At 44.1% G+C, this 21277-nt stretch overlaps 2 protein-coding genes and 1 long non-coding RNA gene across 12 annotated transcripts; 2 read left to right on the top strand and 1 right to left on the bottom strand.

Annotated features, from left to right (window-relative positions):
• The first annotated feature begins 210 nt into the window (after positions 1-210).
• Positions 211-13153, top strand: LOC101068777 (dematin-like). Of its 8 annotated transcripts, none has more exons than XM_029829432.1 (17): positions 211-357; positions 7988-8045; positions 8517-8551; positions 8724-8783; positions 8957-9085; positions 9207-9251; positions 9363-9522; positions 9699-9743; positions 9892-10044; positions 10143-10237; positions 10477-10582; positions 10651-10709; positions 10794-10830; positions 10908-10915; positions 10987-11043; positions 11125-11205; positions 11470-13153. In XM_029829432.1, exons 3-17 carry the CDS (start codon positions 8540-8542, stop codon positions 11581-11583), a joined length of 1161 nt encoding a protein of 386 aa, XP_029685292.1. In that variant the 5' UTR covers positions 211-357; positions 7988-8045; positions 8517-8539; the 3' UTR covers positions 11584-13153. The 8 variants fall into 8 exon arrangements, 7 of the variants coding, with proteins under 7 accessions (XP_029685292.1, XP_029685289.1, XP_029685286.1 ...); XM_029829429.1 differs by having other exon boundaries at positions 8721-8783; XM_029829426.1 differs by having other exon boundaries at positions 8718-8783.
• Positions 4397-6330, bottom strand: LOC115247504 (uncharacterized). The gene is made up of 3 exons (XR_003886580.1): positions 6309-6330; positions 5399-5491; positions 4397-4743 (listed from the first exon to the last, which is right to left on the bottom strand). It is a non-coding gene; the product is annotated as an uncharacterized lncRNA (long non-coding RNA).
• A 361-nt stretch (positions 13154-13514) lies between the features above and the next one.
• On the top strand, positions 13515-21138 carry LOC105418002 (actin filament-associated protein 1-like 2). 3 transcript variants are annotated; one of them, XR_003886571.1, is made up of 16 exons: positions 13515-14552; positions 16451-16585; positions 16682-16756; positions 16827-16888; positions 17397-17520; positions 17594-17820; positions 18068-18349; positions 18690-18761; positions 18981-19041; positions 19207-19427; positions 19498-19610; positions 19689-19800; positions 19872-19959; positions 20087-20253; positions 20371-20477; positions 20658-20699. XR_003886571.1 is itself a non-coding variant. In XM_029829353.1 (16 exons), exons 1-16 carry the CDS (start codon positions 14537-14539, stop codon positions 20682-20684), a joined length of 1893 nt encoding a protein of 630 aa, XP_029685213.1. In that variant the 5' UTR covers positions 13517-14536; the 3' UTR covers positions 20685-21138. The 3 variants fall into 3 exon arrangements, 2 of the variants coding, with proteins under 2 accessions (XP_029685213.1, XP_011613616.2); XM_029829353.1 differs by having other exon boundaries at positions 13517-14552; positions 20367-20477; positions 20658-21138; XM_011615314.2 differs by having other exon boundaries at positions 13518-14552; positions 18170-18349; positions 20367-20477; positions 20658-21138.
• The last annotated feature ends 139 nt before the right edge of the window (positions 21139-21277 follow it).

The following is a 21277-nucleotide window of genomic DNA, read 5'->3' as shown; positions in this document are numbered from 1 at the left end:
AAACAGATTAGCTACATCAGAAAAATGAAAATAAAAAACTAGGCAAAAGAGTTTCAACCATAATCATAATCAACCATAAAGGTCGGCAGCTGTCTGTGCCCTGTTATTGAATGTTCATTTTTAAATGAAATAATCCCGTAAACTATCAGTCAAATAGTCATGGCTAACCCCCACCCCACCCCCACAACCGCAGATGGATCGGTCGAGAAGGAGAGAGAGCTCAGTGCTGCTATCGCGCACTCACATTCGCACGCACGGATGGACGCACGCAGATATATTTGGCCTCAGCTGCAGTTGCTGTTTGTTCTCAGTCGGAGCTGCTGGATTTTTCTGTCAAACACCGGAAACAACGGACAGGTATGATTCACCTGGTGTTTATCTCACACGTGATCGCATCTGAAGAACGTCTCAGATCATGAGAACGTTTGGAACAGCTTTGGATAGATGCCGAATGTTCTACATGGATGTAAAGTTTGGTGTCGGTTCCGTGCTCTGTTTGCGTGTTCCGAATCCAGAAATAATCAGTAGAACCGTCCCGATGTTCAGTCCAGCTCCTCCCGGTTTTGTTTGACCTAGTCCGGGTATCCCGACGCTGTGACAGAGGTGATGGGAAACTCTGCAGCGGCGGCGGTGCTCCACATCACCGCCTGACTCACCTACTCTGCTGCCCCGTATCACAGCCTGTTGGTGGGTGTGATGGTGGAGAGCGGCTCCTGGGATGAAAGCAGCCGTGATTGAGTCAAAGTGGTCGGCTAAAGTTATGTAAGCGCCGCCGCAGTGAGCAGGGTCCTCCCACGGAGGAGGGGAGAGATGGAGGGATGGAGAGTGGATTAAGTAAGAGAGCATGGGTTTATGTAACTCATCTGTCTGTCTGTCCCTCAGTCCGTCCATTATTTTTGTTGTCAGAGTGGAGAACAGAAGAGTTTCTGAGGCTGCGTGAAAAGAGAAGCTTCTGTGTTTTGACCGATCCAAGCAGTTGTTCTGCTCAGTGTGTGAGTGTGTGCATGCAAGCATGTGAAACTATTATATTTGTAAGTCCCCTTTCTGGTAACTGAATCATAGAACTGGACTGTTGAGTTTCTTGAAGACGTGTCACCTCTCATCCAAGAAGCTTCATCATTTCTAGCTGGCTGTTTGGGAGTTCCACATATTTGTACTTTTCAGGAGCCATTAACACTTTGGGAGCTTCAATCATCTGGTTGTTGGTTGCTCCACCCCAAATTATTGTTGTTGAAACTTCCCCTGACACAATGGGGTTCATTAGTGGCCACGAGTAAATGGCTTCTTCTCCTCCTGGGGATGATTTTCAATATTGTATTGTTAACAGGTGAGAGGTGATGTGTCAGAGCCCCATCTCTGGTTAATGATGGTTTTTCCACTTTGACTTAAATGCTTAATTCACTCCTCTCTCGAATCATCCCTCCTTCCTTTTCAAAATCTGTACATTATTGTCCTAAAATGAGGACCTTCAGATGCAGGTGAACTGCTGAGTCCTCGCCTGTGTGATTGGCTCTCCTATGTTTGACCATGTGCTTGTGAAACGCTTGTTTTGTCTTCCCGATGAACAGGTCTGGGTATTCCTCACTGCACTGAACTGCATACACTACGTTACTTTGTTTGTGTCTTGGTGTGTTGTCCTTTGGGTGGACAAGCTTCTGCCTCAGGATGTTGGAGGGCTTGGATGCACTGGGATGTTATGTTTGTTGAAAATCCTCCTGAGCTTCTTAGAAAGCCCTGCAACATATGGAAGGACAATGTTGTTCCATTTTGTGGCTGATTCTTCTGTCTCCTCTGGGTTTTTAAGAGGATCTGACAAAGGACCAGCCCCAGGATTTGAGGGCTGTCTTGATGTGCTTCTGGGACACTGGGACGAGATCCAAGCAGCAAAGACTAAGAGAGTAAAATATTAATTAATAAAAATTAATTAATTAATAAATAACAATTGGAGAAGGACAAAATAATTGACCATACACACTTGTACCCAGGTGAAGCCATACCCTGCATTTACGGACTCAAAATACACAAGGAAGGAGCCCCACTTAGACCCCTCATCAGCAGCATTTACTCGGTCACATACAAAATTGCAAAACTTTTAATCAGCATTGTAGCTCCTCTGGCAGGAAAGACCACACACCACATCTAAAATTCACAGGACTTTACCAACAAAGTCAAGGATTTAAAATCCAGATGAAACGTTGGTACCATATGGTGTCACCACTCTTTTCACTTGCATCCCCACCATAGAAACAGTTAAATCCATGAAAAAACATCTTCTACAGGATAACAGACCAGGGGACAGGACAAAGCTCACTCCGCACCATGTTTGCTCACTGCTGGACCTCTGCCTGACGACTGCCTTTTTCCAGTTTCATGGAGGTTTCAATGAATAGAAATATGGCTGTAACATAGACTCACCGGTGTGGCCCAAGCCTTGACCTCCTTCACAGGAACTGCTTCCAACCACTGGTATAGATACAGACAACATACGTATGTGTCAGGATCGGAACACTGGAAGTAGAAGCCTTCATGGAATACATCTATGTAGTGGATGGAAACATCAAATTCACCTGTGAGGATGTCAGAGGAACAAGTCTGGCACTCTTGACTGTGCCGTGCACATTGAAGGAGACAGCCTGAACATCAAGATCTACAGAATACCCACCCACACAGGCCAATGCCTTCTTTTCAACTCCCACCACCCACTGGAACACAAGCTAAGTGTCATTAGAACCTTATACAACCCGGTCCAGAACGTGCCCACCAAAACAGAGGGAAAAGGTCCTTCATCAAATCCTCTAGAAAACCCAGGAGACAGAGAAGAATTGTCCGTTGTATGCGTGTGTATGTGTGCATGTGTGTGTTTGCTGCAGCCACAAAATGGAACAACATTGTCCTTCCATATGTTGTAGACTCTAAGGAAGTTGTAGACTCTAAGGAAGCTCGGGAGGAATTTTAATAAACAGAACATCCTGGTGCATCTCAAGCACTCCAACACACTGAGGTAGAAGCTCATCCACCCAAAGGACAAAACACCAAGACACAAAGTAACGTAGTGTATGCAGTCCAGTGTAGCAAGGAATGCCCAGACCTCTACATTGGGGAGACAAAACAACTGCTTCAGAAACACCTGGCACAACTCCTCAGTTGCTATGATTATACTACCAGAATTACCATGACCTGGATGACTGAGAACCTTCACAGACACAAAGTCCAAGTTTAGATTTGAAATTGTTTAAAAACAAATTAATTCATCTTGGAAGACTGACATTATTCTTTGTTTGATATGAACTCAATAAATAACAGTGAACATGTATCGAACATGTATGTTCTGTGAAGACCTGCTGGATGACAGGAAATAATCCAGAACTAATATCTGACAAACATTGAGCGTGTGTGTGTGTGTATCTGTACATGTGTGTTTTAAGGTTAAAATCTCCTGAATCCAAGGCCCAGAAATTAAAACAAATTAAATGCTGAGAGGATTTAGCTCTAATTTCAACATCAGGATGTTGCTGTGGATGTCAGCTGACCACAGATTTGATCTGTGATTGGTGGAAACTGAAGCTGAGCAGCTGCAGATGGATGTGATGGTGTTTCACCCTCACTTTTGGGAAGATGAGTGTGTGTTTAATATCTGGACGGAACAGCAGGCAGAGGCCCCCACTCTTATCTGAGAGAGCAGCAGGGGGCCACTGGGGAGGAGGGCAAGTGTGTGTGCTTGCAGCAGTTTTAAGTCATGGTCACTCAGGAGCTTTCAACACAACAGCTTTCTCTAACATCACACACAGACATCCTTGTATTTGTCTGTGTAGAGTCTCACTCATTCTTTGTGAGGCCTTTCACAGGCATAATGTATTCCCCTGCCCCACTACCCCAACTGACCTCGAACTAACCCCAACATCAGGGATTAACTATCAAACAGGCCTTTGACACTGGGAAGACCAGCTAGAATCTCCTGATTTTCCAAAAATATCCTCACTTTGCAAGTAGAATGAGGTCTTTGGTGCTCAGCATGTAGCAAGTAAAACAATACACAGGAATGCACACACATGTGCTGTTGACATGATTGGTGTTATAAAATGAGTCACCACAGTCAAGGACCCAAACATCAAATGTACATGTTAACAGGATGCTAGCAATAATGTAGCCTGATGCTAAAACAGCATCCTCAACAACAGAAAGCAGGAGACACACTCATCCATCTCCTCAAGCTGTGACGGGTGCAATTGGGACCCAAAAGCAGCACTCTGGAAAGCTGGGACTGTTGGTAATGACCTTTATTAGTACACGGGCAAACAGGAACTCAGGCAGACAAGGAAGCACAGGAGACAGTCTGTTCTTCAGGCTCAGGGCCCACACAAAGTCTATGGGTTTCAGGCTCGGGGATTGGGTTGAGCTGAGCCAGAATGCGGAGGGGGGAGGACGTGAACCCTCGGAAGTGTACAGTTCCATTTAAAGCGGGCAGGAGTGACAGTGAGAGGCTTACAGGAGATGAGGCTGACGATGCAGCAGAGCAGACTGGGGATGAGCAGCAGCGAAGTCGGGACCAGGCGGAGAAGTCAGGACCAGGTGAGCAGATAGGAACCGGAAACGCTGAGGCAGAAGTCATGGTCATGGACAGAAGGCTGGTGAGTTTACTGGGAGACAGGCGGTATAGGCAGGTCCGAGGCAAACAGGTTCAACAACAGGAGGTCAGGCAGGAAAGAAGTGCTGGAGTCTTGCATGGAAAAGCTGAAGAACAATCTGGCAAAGGATGAGAGTGCAGGGGAGGCTTATAAGCAGGGCTGATTGGGAATAAGCTGCAACTGTGCTTGCAGGTGAGTGGAGTTGAGCTGATGGGGTGGGAGTGGCTGGCAGGTAGAGTGGAGCAGAGGCAAGGAGAGTGGAAAATTACTGAGGCAGAGGGACAGGGAACTGGGGAATGGAGCTGTGACACAAGCTGCCTTTAATCAAAACTTCCCCAGCATGTCATGTCTGTAATCTGCATCAGGCAGTGGCAGCAGGTGGTTGTCAGGGTGTGGTCACGCTCTGCGAGCTGAGATAAAACACACATGCAAACACAGAGCCATGTCTGTTGTGTCTTCTGATTTTTATATAATTGATTCAAAAGTGAAAGCCAATGACTGAAGGTGGACACTTCAGCTTACATTTATGTTTTAGTACTTTAACAGAGGCTTTTGTCCATAGCAATTTATAGTGAGATACATAATCAAGCCACTATGTAATTGAAAGCAATGTGAATAAACTACTTGGAACAGCAAACACCTTCCAGAGCAGAACTGTGGAGAGGGAAAGAAGAGGAGAGATATGAAGAGGAGAGAAGGTGAGTAGAGAGAGGAAAAGAAATAGAAGTGCTGTTAGGAGAGCAGGAGCTCTCAGAACAGCTGTGTCTTTGGACCTTTTGAAGGTAAAGAGGGTTGTTCCTGCTCTGATGAAGCTCTGGAGGTTGTTCCTCCACCAGGGAACAAGAGAAGAGTCTGGATTGTTGTGCCTGAACAGACAGTTATACCAGACAGCACTCATGTGAGCAACGCAGCAAACAAGAAGCAGATGGACTCCAACAAGACAGTTCTGCTGACAGGAGCACATCCAGCTGCCATTCTATAGGTCAGCAGAAGGGGCTTGAACCAAATGCTTGATGTTCTGGACCAGGGGTCACCAACCTTTTTGAAACCAAGAGCTACGTCATGGGTACCGAGTCGTGTGAAGGGCTACCGCTTGACACACTCCTCTAAAATAACAAAGTGTGTGTGTGTGTGTGTGTGTATAACTTAGAGTGGGTAACGGAAAAGATCAATATTCAACACTTTATTATTATTATTAATCTCAGCAATTGTTCAGATGATCACTTCTACATTTGATCAGAAAAAAAATGTCGAGTTTTCACCAGACCCTTTCAACCATAAGAAACTAAACCATTTTAACAATTCATAAACTATGTTGAACCATGTTTTAAAAAATTATGCAACATTTAAAAAAAATAACTTTCATATTGAATAAATCTTAACTGAACAAATCTACTGCAATTCTGCTCAAAATCTGTTACATTTTATAAACACACTTTTTAGCTCATGGGCCTTCTGACTGTAGAATGCTTCCCGGTGGGTAGTTAGCATTGTAGCTTTCATGACGCGTAGTGAAGCGTCGCTCCACATTGTGCTGCTTCGCCGTCGCCCCACAAATGCAACATACACACCTTCCTTTCACAGTAGTAAAAAATTACTCTTCCCCCCATTCTCTTTGAAAATGATAAATTTACTGTCTTCTTTTTGCCATGTTTTTGGGGTAGAAAATTGCACTCCACTCACCATCTTCACTGCCCGCTAGTTTATTCTCCACAAGCGCAAAGGTTCTTTCATGCGCACAATACTGACCTTTGAACTAGGTCAGAGTTCACCTTCACTTTATTTATATTTTTATTTTAAGACATTGTCATTTTAAAATCTATGTAAATGCAGGTGTGATTTTTAAAAAAAATAGACGCACCTCACTTGCGAGTTTTGCTATTTTTAGAACAGGCTTGCGGGTGACTCATGTGGTCATTGCGGGCGACTTGGTGCCCACGGGCACTGTGTTGGTGACTCCTGTTCTGGACCATCTGAACCAGTGCACCTGCTATAAGACCATTACAGTGGTCAATGCAGGAGATGAGCATGGCTTGTACCAGCAGCTGGGGGGCATTCTGGATCAGGAGCAGCCTGATTGTTCTGATGTTGAAAAAGGCAACAGGAGATCAACACTACATGATCGATCATGAGTCTGTCATTACAACAGCCTTGGTAGGAGCCAGAGACAAAGTATCAATGATGATGCCAATGTTGTGATGAATGGATATGTTGGCCAGGAAAACCAGTTTTCACATACAACAGGAAAGTTTCCATAATGTTGTCACTCTTGAGACCACATTAGTTTGGGTCAATGAGCAGGTTTCTTGAAAGGAACATAGGAGTTGGGACAGTCTGGCCCAGGGATGGATGAGACTGTTGTCCTAGTGGACAGTAGGTAAAAACCAGGGAAACCATACCTGTCACCAGAACAGTGTTGTATTCACAACATTACTCCATTAATGGTATAACTCCATTTTCATTGACTTTTTAAATGTTCTTTGATGCTTTTCTGATATCATTCTTGTTTACTTGAGATGTCTTTGTTGTTTGAAGAGTTTGCTGCATTAGCTGCGGACATCATTTCCTGTCTCACAATCTGATAAATATCATTTATTAATTTATCTATAATGCAATATAACTTTTATTTTCAGAGCAAACTCTTACCAAGCAACAGCCTGGGGGTTCTGCATTTTAAAAAAAAAGCATATAAAAGAGCCAGTCGGCTCCAAGTTGATGCGATTCCCACCTCAGCACTTTCTTTCCTATTTTGCTTCAATTTTTTTTTATCTCTTCTGAGATTCTTGCATTGGGCTGATTTGTTGTTGCTTCAGTCAGGCCCAACAAGTCAGGCTGGTCCCAGATGCGCCCACTGTGGCTGGAGGTCTGAAGGTGAAGCAGTGATACTTGACTCTAATCAGTGGGTCCTCTTATTGATTACCACCAGTGTCACCAATTTGTAACTGGTGTCGCAACAGAGACCGGCTGTGGTCTCTTAGATTATCCTCCAATTTCAAGACATAAAGAGAATGAGGAGACAGTGAAAGCTGTGACCTCTGACCTCATGGTCAGATGAAAACAAGTGTTTTTAGATCAAAAATCATTCCAGTGTTGAATTGCTGTTACCACAGCCCCCAGTAGTCTTGAAAAAATCAGTTGTTGGTTATCAGCTATTCAGTGACATCAGATCCTTGCAGAGATCAGTTTTGGGGAGTCACGAAACTCAGAGTATCTTCTGGATCATAAATGACATATATGGGTTACAATGTTTATTTCAAAATCACATGTAAATCTGATGGCAAAATGTTTTACATTGAACATTATACGTTTTACTTTGAACATCATAAATGAAATATAAATGTTGATTGATTGATGTGTTCCAGGTAGAGAACAGTGATCAGATGCACTCAGATGCAGATATGAAGCTTTATTCTCCATGAGGTAACACACGCACACGCACGCACGCACACACAGAAAGGCAGCCATGTGTGTAAGACAAAGCAGTGAGCTCGAGAAGAATCCCATTCTATGTAAAACAATACAGACATGCAGCAGCTGTGTGTGTGTGTGTGTGTGTGTGTGTGTGTGTGTGTGTGTGTGTGTGTGTGTGTGTGTGTGTGTGTGTGTGCGTGTGTGTGCGTGTGTGTGCGTGTGTGTGTGTGTGTGTGTGTGTGTGTGTGGATGTTTGTGTGTATTTCTATTATCAGAATTCCAAACTTACATTTTTCCTCTGATGTTTTTTTATATCCAGATTTTGTCCCTGATTACCTGAAGTTTGACTGTTCTGATCATAAATTAAATGTACATCTCTTTTTTAAAACAGCTTTGTGCCTCCTAATTTTTGTGAAGCTGAAATTTTTGTTTCTAATATTGAGACTAATTCTAACCAGACCGTTTGTGTGTTGCTCTCAGGAACTGACCAATCAGCCGTCAGGATGATGACAAAGGTAACTCCTCCTTCACCTGATGCTAAAGCTGAGGGTTAAGCTTTGTGGCTTTAAGCTTTCATTCTGTCTTAATGGAAAATGTTGTGAGAAATTGTGTGTTTGTGTGTTTGTGTGTGTGTGTGTGTGTGTGTGTGTGTGTGTGTGTGTGTGTGTGTGTGTGTGTAAGAAGCAGTTGGCTCAGACATCTCCAGGGAGTGTACTGTCACTGAGAGGATCACCTGCTGCCATTGTGGTAAGACAGGCTCACACACACTACATACACAAACTCACCTACACACTTACACACACCCATACACAACCCCATACACTTGCACAAACTCACGTACACACTCACACTTGCACACACACACTCTCTTTCTCTCTCTTTCTCCCTCTCCTTCTGGCTTTTATCTTCTGTGTGTCCAGGTCAGGGTGGAGGATGGTGTGATTGGCTACAAAGACCTGGCAGCGTTGCCGCAGGACAAAGCCATCCTGGACATTGAGAGACCAGATCTGATGATGTATCAGCCTCATTTCAGCTATAGCCCAGCAGAGGTAATGCTCAGATTTGATGCAAAAACTGCTCAAAACACATGTGTGATAGTGGTGGTGCTGATGATGCTGGTGGTGATGGTGATGGTGATGATTGTGACAATGATGATGTTTCTAACCCTAGAGGTCCTTGTCTCCTCGGTCCAGCTCTCCCTCAGCCTCTCCAGAGGTGAGACCCTTCACATGTCCTCAACAACGATGGCATCTAGCCTGGACTTCTTTTTCTGTCCTTGTCATGTGATCTAGTTCTGATGGTGTTCATCTCATTGTGTGTTTTCAGAGGGAATTGCTGGAGTTCCGTTCTCCTGGAGGTTCTTCACCTGGTTCCAGCATTCCGACCTGCACAACGCACAGCTCACACACACCACCCACATCACACACTCCGAAATCCCTCCCAACACACTTCTCTCATACTAAGAGGCAACACTTCCACAGGCCCGGTAAATTATTCAGGACTGATGCAGATCAGCATTTACGAGATTTCTGATTTTACAATCAAAGCTTTCTTTCTTTCTTTCTTTCTTTCTTTCTTTCTTTCTTTCTTTCTTTCTTTCTTTCTTTCTTTCTTTCTTTCTTTCTTTCTTTCTTTCTTTCTTTCTTTCTTTCTTTCTTTCAGAAAATGGCACTAACATCTATAAAAAGCCTCCTATTTACAAACAAGGTGTGTTCACATTTAATAAACCTGATTAACAAATTAAGGTTATTCAAAAATGTAAATTGTAAAAACCTTAAATGTGCGTGTGTGTGTGTGTGTGTGTGCGCGCGCGCATGTATGTGTGTTTGTGTGTGTGCGCGCATGTGTGAGACAGACCTATCACCCTCTCAGGTTCCTCAGGGGAAACACTTTGAGGATTTGATCATTGAATCCTCCAAGTTTCCAGCAGCTCACCCTCCAGATCCAAACCTGCCATCCAAGATTGAGATGGAGTCCTGGCCCTGCCCTCCCTCACTGGCTGTGATTGGTACAACCACACACTCACACACACATGCCTTCTTCCTTCCTTTCTATGTCAATTTTCCTAAAGTCTCTATTTACCTCCTCTTTTTTTCTTCTGCCCAGAGAAGGAGATGAGGAAGGACAAGGAGGAGGAGGAGGAGGAGCTGGCTGATGATCTCTGGAGCCTCCGAGTGCTTCAAAAAAAAGAACTCGACAAGGTTTTCCCACCTGAACCGATTTGATTGGTCTGAACAGGTTTCAGAACAGGTCACAGTTCCACATAGGAGCATCAGAGAAACAGCTTTTATTTATTGTCCATCTGCTCAACTGTGGTCTGCAAGCTTGAAGAGATATTTATAAACCTTTATTACAGCTGTTTTATTTTGATCTAGTTTGATATGATCTGATCTGGTTTAATCTCCTCTTGAGCTGACTTGGTGTTACCTGGTCTCTACAGATTCAATCTAATCTGGGTAAGATCATCCTGAAGGAGGCGCTGGAGATCACTGCCCCTCCTCTGAGGAGGAAGACACGCTCCTTGCCAGACCACAGTCATCACGACAGTATGTTCATGTCCTACTGGTGATACCCTTGCCCCTCCCCAGTGTAAAAGACCTGTGTTCCTCTGCAGGGTCCAGCACCTCCAGGGCAGGGTATTTCCCAGCATGCTCCAGGGAGGGCGTGTCCAGGGTGAGAGCTGTTGAACACGGAAGTGAGGTCAGTGCTCCGGCTGATGGCGGCGCCATCACTCATCTTCTTTGTGTGTGTTTTCAGCTGCAATCAGCCGAATTCAGCTCGTCTGAGAAAACAGGTAAAACTTCACCTGAAGGAATGTAACAAACTTTTTCAGTCTTCATCATTCATGGAATGATCCTTTTCTCCCTGCAGATGTTCAGGTACAGTCTGATCTTTCTGACTTCTGATCCATAATCAATAACTGTGGTAACATGAGGTGTCTGTTTTGAAGAATGGAGACTCCAAGATGGACAGAGGGGGCTCGCTTCCCAGCATGTGGGGTCATAAAGTAACTAACCTTTATCATCAAGCTGTTCACTGCTGTCAGACCTCTTTTACATCTCTATTGATCGCTTGATTGATTTCATAGATCTACCCTTATGAAACATTGCTGGTGACTCAAAGAAGGCGGAGCAAACTTCCCCCTGGTGTGGACAGGATGAAGCTGGAGGTAAAACACACACATCACAACTACCCCTCTGACCCCTGACCCTAACCCAGCTCTAACCTCAAGATTTTCACCTGCAAACAGGCCTTTGAAGTTGTGAGGACCAGGCAAAAATGTCCTCACTCCCCAAAAATGTATTCACTTTGGTAGAATAATAAGAAGGATGTAAATTTGATACTCACTAAACCTAACCCGTAGTAACACACACACTCTGGACCTGTATGCGTAACACCTGTCTCCACCCCCCCACCCCCCCCCCCCTGCCAGAGACACCTTTCTAAAGAGGAGTTCTTCAGCATTTTTGGAATGACCGTTGAGGACTTTGACCTTCTGTCTGTGTGGAAGAGAAATGAGCTGAAGAAGAAAGTCTGCCTCTTCTGATAACTCCCATAATCATCCTCTTCTGACACCCAACCCGACTGTCACAATCAGCTCCACCATCATCATTATCTTCATCAGCATCATCGTCACCACAGAAGCTTACTGTTAGTGAGGCACTCAGGCTTGGCTGCAGGACGTTGAACACCAGACACCTACAGACGTCCTGTTGTTTTAATGATTGTTGTTTCAAAATCGTATTTTCTGGACTCTGTAAAGTTGTTTAAAGTGATGTTCTTGATCTGCTCAGAGGAGAACAACAGCTTGCCTGATTATGTCATCTTTATCTTTGATCTTACCAACACAAACTCCTTTAGAGTTTATTCTTCACTAATGGGAGAGATTGTTGTGATTGGCTCAGCCATCAATGATGTCACTGGTAAAACATCCAGATTTGGCTGAGGTCATGTGACTGCCGAGGTCATGTGACTGAGTGATTTTATCAAGTTGATTTTAAAGTTTCATTTCATTCAGATGAAAGCAAACACTTTTCTATATTTTCTTCTCTTCCTCCTCCTCTCCTTCCTCTCTTCTGAGTTTTGGTATATTTGATGGTTGGTCTTTATAGCAATATTGGCTGCTGTGAGCTTTTATTCACTGAAACCTTTGAACTGGAGGTTTGTCCCATTGACTTGTGTCCATTAACCAAATGACGTGCAGATATTTTTAGCCTTCACCTCACTGGAAACATTTGGATTTGCATGAATGATGTGTATATTAAATGATTTTCCTCTGGATCATGAAGACTGTCAGCTGATCTAAAACTGATCCTGGATCTGTCAGAACTGTCTATATCAGCTGGAGGTTCTGCAGGCCTCACATATGTTCTCCACTCCTCTGACCTTGGCTGGTGTGCTCTGGAGGTTTTAACATGTTTGCTGAGGGGATTGCTAACTGTTGCTAACAGTAGCGAGACTGAGAGGAAGTGATGTCATTTTGTCAGTTTTCCACCTTTGTTTCTTCTGTTCTTCATTTTCGTGTGATTTGAGGGTAAAATGGGACTTGTGGCACACTTAAAAGCAAATTTGAGCATTTTATATTGGAATTCACTTTTGCCACATACACCAACAAGCTGCAACCACCACAGCCTCCATCACATCTGCCTTGCCACTACACACTTCCTGTTTCCGTGGCAAAGAGGAGGAGGATGATGATGACGATGATGGTCATCACTTCACTTCAGATTATTTGTTTGATGATGCTGACAAGAAACAGGAAGTGAGTTGATGTGACAAATCCCATGATGACACAAAGATTGCTACTTTTATTCTGTATGTTTAAAGTATCTGTTCTTTTTTTTTAATTGACATGGACATATAAACTTTGGATATGTGACATTGAAACCATCTGGTTTTCCTGTCTAATGATGGCATGTATCTGATGTCACTGAGGGCTGTTTCAGTGACATCATACTGAGGTCATAGATCAGCTCATTCACCTATGGGAAGCCTCTGCTACTGTCCTAAACCACAATAATCACATGATTGTTGCTCTCTTAGGAATGATTAACTGATGAGTGGTGACATGAAACATGATCAATGAGTTACAATAAAAAAACATTTTTATTTGCTTTCAGCTGAATATGAATATTTATACTGTCAACTCCACCGGACTAATATGGCCTAAGTCAGGGGTTGGCAGCCCAAAATGTTGAAAGAGCTATATTGGACCAAAAAAACAAGAAACAAATCTTTCTGGAGCTGCAAAAAATTAAAAGCCTTATATATATAGGGCTTATAATGAAGGCAACACATGCTGTAAGTGTCTATATTAGCTGTTTTAGCCTACTTTCCAAATGATAAGTGGGCTACAAATACATAATGAGCGTTCATGATGAAATGTTTTGAGAGAATGATGCACCACGTGACCACTCTGCTGTACGATGGTGCTTTAAGTTTAACTTCCATTATAATGAGATGTTGAAATTAAATATTTATTATACACACTTTTACAGCATTGGAAAACTTTAAGAAAGTTTGTCATGTTTTTCCTCCTACAAAAATTATATTAAAACAATTTCCATTTTCATATTTTTGAAAAAGCTCCAGTGAGCCACTAGGGCAGTGCTAAAGAGCCACATGCAGCTCCAGAGCCGCCGGTTACTGACCCCTGGCCTAAGTCATCGTGTCTACCGTGTCTCCACCTCCTCCAGTTATTCTGACAACCAGTGTTGTCAGAGTAACTAACCGAACTCATCTTGGAGCAGCTGCTCCCACAAATTATGCTAACATCAAATTCCTGAACTGTGTCTGGTAACAGGAAACGATGCTAGCAGCATGCTACCAGATGAGCTAACGTCCTCTCAGAGATAAGCCACATGTTTGGTTCGACGAATACAGATTCTGTAAGAAAGAACAGAATCAGCGGCTCATTTACATTCTTCTTCTGTTTTAATTTTTCTGCTGCTCAGACTAAAAAACAAAAACATCCTATCTCATCTCTGGCAACTTCATTTCGTGTTTGAGACCTTCTGCTGCACAGCCCCCCAAGGTCCAGCAACATTTTCTCACTGGAATTCATTAAACTCACAAAACTTAACCAGCAAATATGGCAACATTTAAATTAATCAAATATTTTGATATATATGTTTTACATCTATAAAAGTTAACTTTATGTGTGCACAACATCAACAACAAAAATTAAACAACTGTTCTTTTTCTCATGTAAACCAGCAGTTATAAAATCATTTATAAGAGACAGAAGGACTAAATCAATTAACAAGACAGGATGGGACGAGATGGGGCTGGCCTCCTCTCTGTCCCCGCCCTTTTGATGACAATGGCACACAGATGAAGCCTGACAGTGACTGGACCAATGAAGAGGAACCAGAGAAGAAGAAGAGGAGGAGCAGAGAAGAGGAGGAGCAGAGAAGAGGAGGAAGAGGAGGTTCAGTGTTTCAGGGTTCTGTGCGGTGTTTTCAGCATTGAAATGAACACCCAGAGTTGCTGAGACAGACATGGACAAACAGAAGGGTAAGGATGAATATTTATAATCCTAAATATGTAGTGAGACATTCACACTCAAAGAAATCAGAAGGGAACTTTCATTTCAACAACAGTTCCTGACTATTGTGAAGGTGTAATAGACCGAACACATTGTGTGAGTGTTTCAGAGCTGCTCTTTGATCCTTTCAGAACTGCTCTTTCTTCCAATAACAGCTAAAGTTCAGAGAAGCTGTGCTGAATTTTATCACTAATGGCATGTTAACTACAGCAGCAGCAATCGGAAACGCTGTCTGCCCATCGTCCTCATCACCATCACCCCCTACTCCCCCTCCTCCTCGTCCTCCCACTCCTCTCAGGAGATGCAGCTAATTGACTGTTTAGCTTCTGGAAAGTTTCCGTTCTTTAGAAACTCTGGTATCGTCATGATGACATGTGCCCACAATTCCTGTTTCTTCTAATATGGACAGTTTGGATGCAGTCTAACAGGATGGCAACTCTAAATACCTCAGTTGTCATGAGAACGCTTTAGGTCCAGCTCAGCCCTTGTGAGACTCAGACTCATCTCTTCCCAAGAGTCAGGTGACTGTTCCCAGTAGTCCTCCACAAGAATCTTCCCATTTTATCAGTTTCTCTCCTTCATTGATCTCACAGATCTTTTTTAAATGTCTCAAAGTTCTTGGTCTTTTTGACCACTTTAACCCTGCTGGAGCCATTGGGGGATGCTAGAGTCGATCCCAGCAACATGTGGGTGAAGGCAGGTCCACCCCTGCCCCCTCGGTGTGCCCTATGGGAGCATTATGGGAGGTTCAGTCCCTTGCTCAAGGGCATCTTGGCAGTACTCTAAAGGTGTCCTGGCACTTCCCCCTTTACCAGAACACCTTCCAAAGTTTGTCAGCACCCCTACAAACTCAGCGATGTGTGTGTGTGTGTGTGTGTGTGTGTGTGTGTGTGTGTGTGTGTGTGTGTGTGTGTGTGTGTGTGTGTGTTTTCAGCACCATCAAGGCCAGAGGCAGGAAGTAATGTTGATCCCGTGATAAGCTGTGTTCAGGAACAATCTCTTCTGCTGCTTGTCTCTTCCTCCATAGGATGGCATCATCATAAAGGTTGTTGTTCTCAGCCAGGTTCAAAGTGATCAAATGTGGCAAATATGGACACATCTATCAGAGCTTTGCACTGATGGCCTGTAGAGGGAGCTCCAGCAATCATCAAACAGGCACTCACTTCCTCTCTGTGTGGTGCTGACTGGTGCTGGGCAGGAAGAGTCCAGATATTTGTGTCTGTTGTTGTTGAGGTGTTGTGGATGTGTAAGCTATGAGCAGCAGTGTTTAAAGCAGCAACTGAACAGGAGCTTCCAACTTCATCAGGGACTTTTAACCTTGGTCTCCCACTCAGCCCAGTCCAACTGGACTCGCTCTGTCTTTGTGAATGGAGCTGGAACACAAGAGCTGTCTGTTCTCTCTACATCTTCTCCTCCTTCTCATGATAATCCTTCAGGCCTCTGCAGCAGCTTCAGTCCAACAAACAGAAGACAAACAGTGTAGGAGGCTCTAGTGGTCCAGTATGAGTTACTGGTTATGGTGGATTTTGCTTCCTCTTGTTGTTTCAGTCTTCTTGTTTCAGTGAAAATATTTCTGGAGGTTCTGCAGGTTGTTGTGCTCTGGGATCTTTGTGTATGTGTTACATATTATCAGCTTATCTGTGTGTTTGCTCTGGCCTCAGTTAATGTGTAATGTCAGAAGGTCACCTGAGCAGGTAGAGACGTCAGCATCCAGCCTGGTCTCAGCTACTCATTAACAGAGGAACCACAAAGCTGCTGTTCCTCCCTCACAATCAAACCAGCAGCTCTGTTTATTATTACTGCTAGCAGTTACAACAATGATTAATAATAACAATACTATTAATCCCCCCCCCCCTCCCCTCCCTAGTCTTGTCCAGGCTACTGTGTGACCTACAGTCCTTCCTGTTGGTTCTGGACCTGGAGAACCTCAGCTACATCGCTCAGGCTCAGAGGAAATCGATCTCTGAGCTTCTGTCACAGCTACAGGGTGCCGACGGTCCTGGTAATAATACAGGAATTAGTACTTCTACTCTGGTACTGATGCTAACTGCAGTATTAACTGAAGCCACATGAATTTTTGTTGTCTTCTCATGCATAGAAGATGCAGAGTACATGATCATGAACTGCCCATCATTGTCTCTTAGCAATGAACAGATTAACACACCTGGGACAGGTGAGTCTGCTGGAACAGTAAGTCAGACTGAATCGCCACAATTTCAGAAATCTCATATATGTGTGTCCAGATGCTGATGGTCTCTCTGAGCTGGTGTTAAAGCAGGGCTCACCTGTCAGGTTGACCAATGGGGTATTCTCACACACACACACACACACACACACACACACACACACACACACACACACACACACACACACACACACACACAGTGCATTATGGGACACAGAGGCATCACAACAGAAACAGCTTCCTGTTTTTGTTGTGAAAGCAAACAAAAATACTGCATTCAGTACCAAGAACCTGAAAGAGGAATTTTTTTAGATAAATGGAGGAGGGGGTTCATAATAACAGCCTGGGCCCTCTTGAGGTTTGGGAGGAGCACGCCCGTGTGTGTGTGTGTGTGTGTGTGTGTGTGTGTGTGTGTGTGTGTGTGTGTTTGTATGTGTATGAAGGGAGTGGCAGGACGTTCAGTATTTACAGACGAGGTCATCTGGCCTCTATTGGCTAAGAGGGAGGAAGTGGTCACTGATGGCAACTGATTAGACACACTCACACACACATACACACACAACTAAACTACAACCCAACTAAATCCACGCTCCAACATTAACCCTGACCCTGTTTATGTGTTATCCAGGGTCCAGCGGCGCTACCCCTCCCTCCAGGAGGTCCAGGAGGTGGTGCTGCTGATGATGAAGATGATGATGATACCTATGAAGAGGCTGCGCCTTATGTAGCAGAAACAGGCACATCAAACACTGGTGCCTGATAATCATCACATCGCCATGAGGTGATTGATCATGAATTAATCTGCCATCTCTGTTATTTCTTCAGAAAAGACAGAGTCAGACAGCAGCCACTATGAGTCTTATGGGGAGGAGGAAGATGAAAATGATGAAGAGGAGCCTGTGAAAGACAGAGCTCACTACATCCAATGGAGTGCATCTCAGCCCTGTCTCAGGCCTGCCCCTGAGTCCCGTATCTGTGGTTATCTCTGGAGGAGGAAGTGGCTTGGACAGTGGATCAAGCAGCTGTTCATTATCAGGAAGGACGTGCTGCTGGTCAGTCTTTCAGATGTTTGTTAGTGGATGAGTGTTTACTGGAGGAACCACATCTGCTGCTTTGTGCTGCTACCTTTAAATTGAGATTAGATGAGATTCAATGATATGAGTGCTGCTAAATTAGCTGCTGTTTAACTGAATTTTCTAAATAATAAACTGAGACACCAAAAGCTAAAATAGATTAGCTTTAGCATTGACATGTATTGTCTGTCATTGACAACAGGGGCAACCCTGTGGGTTAAATCAGAGTGTGTGTGTGTGTGTGTGTGTGTGTGTGTGTCTGTGTGTGTGTCTGTGTACGGGCTCGCGTGTGTGTGCGCGCACGTGTGCATGTGTGTGTGTGTGTCAGTGTTATAAATGCGCTCAGGACCTGCTGCCTCAGCTGGAGTTGAACTTGCAAGGGTGTCATCTGGTCTATAAGTCCAAGTGTAACAGGAAGGTCCAGCATCAGCTCAAACTGGTTCTGCTGGGTTCTGAGACACTGGTGCTGGGATATAGCAGCTTCCAGCAGGCTGACGAGTGGAGGAGGGTATGGCGCATGATTCTAATTGTCTTTGCTGTCTTTATTCAACATTTTTGAGAAGTGTTCTTAAAAAAAATTCTCTTGATTCTTCAAACCAAAGTTCAAACACACACTTGTCATCTGCTTTATTTAACCTGGGAAATTCATCCACTGACAACCACGAAAAAGTCATAGGCCAAAGATGAGGAGCTTAAACAAGAAGTGGAGACAAATTTGGAATCAAATATTTTTCTGTCTCATTTCAACCAGAACCAGAACCTTTATAATAGTATTCAGAGCTGCATATAAGATATTCAAAGTGTGGGTGTGTAGTATTCATGTGTGTGTTACATGTTTGTGTGCTCAGGTGATCCAAGAAGTGAGTGGAGTTGAAACACCACCCGAGAGCAGCCCAACAGATCAGATGCTGTCCTGCAGGGTGAGAGACACACGTCCTTTTACGTCTATCTTTCTGAGGACCTCCATACACATAATGCATTTCCCAGCTCCTGTCCACCCATCTCACCCCCTGAGCCCTGACCCCTGATCCTGGGTCAGTAGTAGAATGTCTATTTTGGTCCTTGGCGTGTAGCAAGTCGAGGAACACACACTCTCACACACACAGTCAGTGTTTTCATTGCTGTATTGTTGTCTGCAGTCGGGTTCGCTCGTCTGTGAGGGCCAGAAGGTTTCACCTCCGCGAAGCCTCCGTCACAAAGGTTTTTATTGATATTATCAATCCTAATTTCTGATCTTTTATCTGTAAAAATAAAACTAGACTTTTTTTTTTATTACTGGTTGACTGTAGCAGTTCTACAGTTTGATGCTGCCAAAGACAGACGAACCTCATGTGAAGCCTAATGTGGCTGTTGTGTGGTTGCCAGGTTACCTGAGCGTGATGATGAACTGTCAATGGCAGAGTTTACTGTGTCAGGTTAACGGCAGCCTTCTCAACATGTTTGGAGAGGAAGAGGGGGTGAGCGAGGCAGAGCACTCGCCTCAGTACTCCATCCCGCTCACAGGGTGTGAGATCAGGGACGGTCCTGACACAGAACACTCGTACCGGATCAGATTGTGCATCAGTGACCAGGTGGCCGTGCTGGAGGTGAGCTGAGAAAGGAGTAAATAGCTGGTGGTAACGGCGTCATGACAGCGTGTGTTAACCTTCGCTGCAGGTCAGCAGTCCAGAAGAAAAGAGGCGATGGTTAAAGGTGTTGCAGGATGGAGCTGCGAATCACAGTTACCATGACAACAAAAGCACACAAGACAGCATAGGAGGAGGCCCCTGGTAGGAAGGCCTGGGAGGAGTGGATGGTTATTTATTAAAATGATTTTATGAGTGTTTCTGATAATAAACTCATCTCAGTGGGCTGCAGCTTCAGAAATTTCCCACCTACAACAACTACATGGACGACCCGATCCAGGTGCCACAGCAGAGCCAGCACATCTACTCCAACAGCTCCATCCTGGAACACCAGGTACCCTCTACACAGCCACCAAACCATGAGCTTTTAAGTGATGTGTTAACAAGTCCACCTTCATTCTTCAGCTCCGCAGCTCTCAGGATTCAGTTTGGTGCAGCTCAATGTTGTCCAAAGACTCTGTGACCTATAGCAACACCATCCTCACCAAACCAAGTCAGTCATTCCCACTCGTGCTCCAGCTAATCGCCACATGGACAAATACTTAATCTCCTCCGAAATACATTTGATAATGTTGTGAAAGACCAGATCGACTTAAGTGAAACCTATTCCTCTACCTCAGACAGGAAGTCAGCGGATGTGGAACGAGGTGTTCAGAAGCTGGAGCTGACAGAGAAGAGGAGGGTGCATCTGAGGGCAGGCTCAGAGATCAACCTGACCTCTGCTGGGAAGCATAACAAGCGCACCTCTTTCAGACAGTCGCTGGCAGTGTACACCGAGCGCGCTCAGGTAGGATCAGTATCCTCTACATGTTGTGTCTTTATGTTCACGCGTTCATGCTGCAGAAATGTGCTGCTCCATGGTCTTCATGCTTTTCCCCTGGAACATCTCTGCTGGTCCAGGCAGGTTTCCTGAACCCTCTGCTGCGACGGACAGCCTCAGCCAAAACCTCCCTGAGACGAGCGCCCTCATCCCTGTTCATCGAACACGGGAAGGTCTTCCAGAGGAGGAAGGTCAGTCACACATCCATATCATCTCTGTCTCCTGTTATTGTCAAAACAAGCCTTCAGTGCGACCTTTGGTGTTTTTTGACAGGTCCAATGATCACGTGTCTAAATGCTCTTCCTGAATGATGGTGCAAAAAGAGCAGAACATGATGAGTTGTGCTGACATCAAGGTTTCTGTTTTTGCAGGAGTGGGAAACCAAAGCATCTGCCTGACAGCAAACATCCAATGAGCTTCTCCATCATCAGACTCCAACCCTATGACCTGGAGGTCCGACGCTGTTGAAGAATCAAGTTTAACTGTAACTTCAGAACTCTTTTCTTCTAATTGTAGTTTTTACAATCCATATCTCTGAATTTAAAGTGACAAAGAAACACAGGGATCTGAAGTGGAGGAGCGAATGACCACATACAAAAGTGAGAATTATTATAGTAAATCAACCTCAAGTCTAAAGAGTTAAAAAAAACCTCACTTTTTATATCATATTTTACACCATCTATACCGGACACAGACAAATCTGTTTTAACATTGTTAGGCTTTAAATTCTCTATGTAAAACAATTTAAGGTTTCTATGACAATCACTCATTTATATCAGCTATTGTTATAATCTCAGGAAAATGTTTTTTTTTTTTTTACTAAACACTGTTATAATAAACCTGATTTGACATTAAATTTTGTTTTCATTTCATCTGTTTGATAAGTCCTTTATTTCTCAGTCATCTCTGCTTTCCCCCCCCTCTATATTTTATCCAGCCTCTCCTGACACTCCTCCTGTTTTCCTGCCTGCTGTGATAGACTTAATTTAGA

Source organism: Takifugu rubripes, chromosome 21, assembly GCF_901000725.2.
Source record: "Takifugu rubripes chromosome 21, fTakRub1.2, whole genome shotgun sequence".
Taxonomy (NCBI): domain Eukaryota; kingdom Metazoa; phylum Chordata; class Actinopteri; order Tetraodontiformes; family Tetraodontidae; genus Takifugu; species Takifugu rubripes.
This window is presented reverse-complemented; position numbering and strand designations above follow the sequence as displayed.

Coding starts and splice junctions, on each gene's coding strand:
- LOC105418002 (XM_029829353.1), top strand. Junction 18,350..18,689: donor AGGCTGACGAGTGGAGGAGG/GTATGGCGCATG, acceptor TTGTGTGCTCAG/GTGATCCAAGAAGTGAGTGG. Junction 19,960..20,086: donor CACCATCCTCACCAAACCAA/GTCAGTCATTCC, acceptor CCTCTACCTCAG/ACAGGAAGTCAGCGGATGTG.
- LOC101068777 (XM_029829426.1), top strand. Junction 10,238..10,476: donor AAAAAAAAGAACTCGACAAG/GTTTTCCCACCT, acceptor TGGTCTCTACAG/ATTCAATCTAATCTGGGTAA. Junction 11,044..11,124: donor CCAGCATGTGGGGTCATAAA/GTAACTAACCTT, acceptor TTGATTTCATAG/ATCTACCCTTATGAAACATT.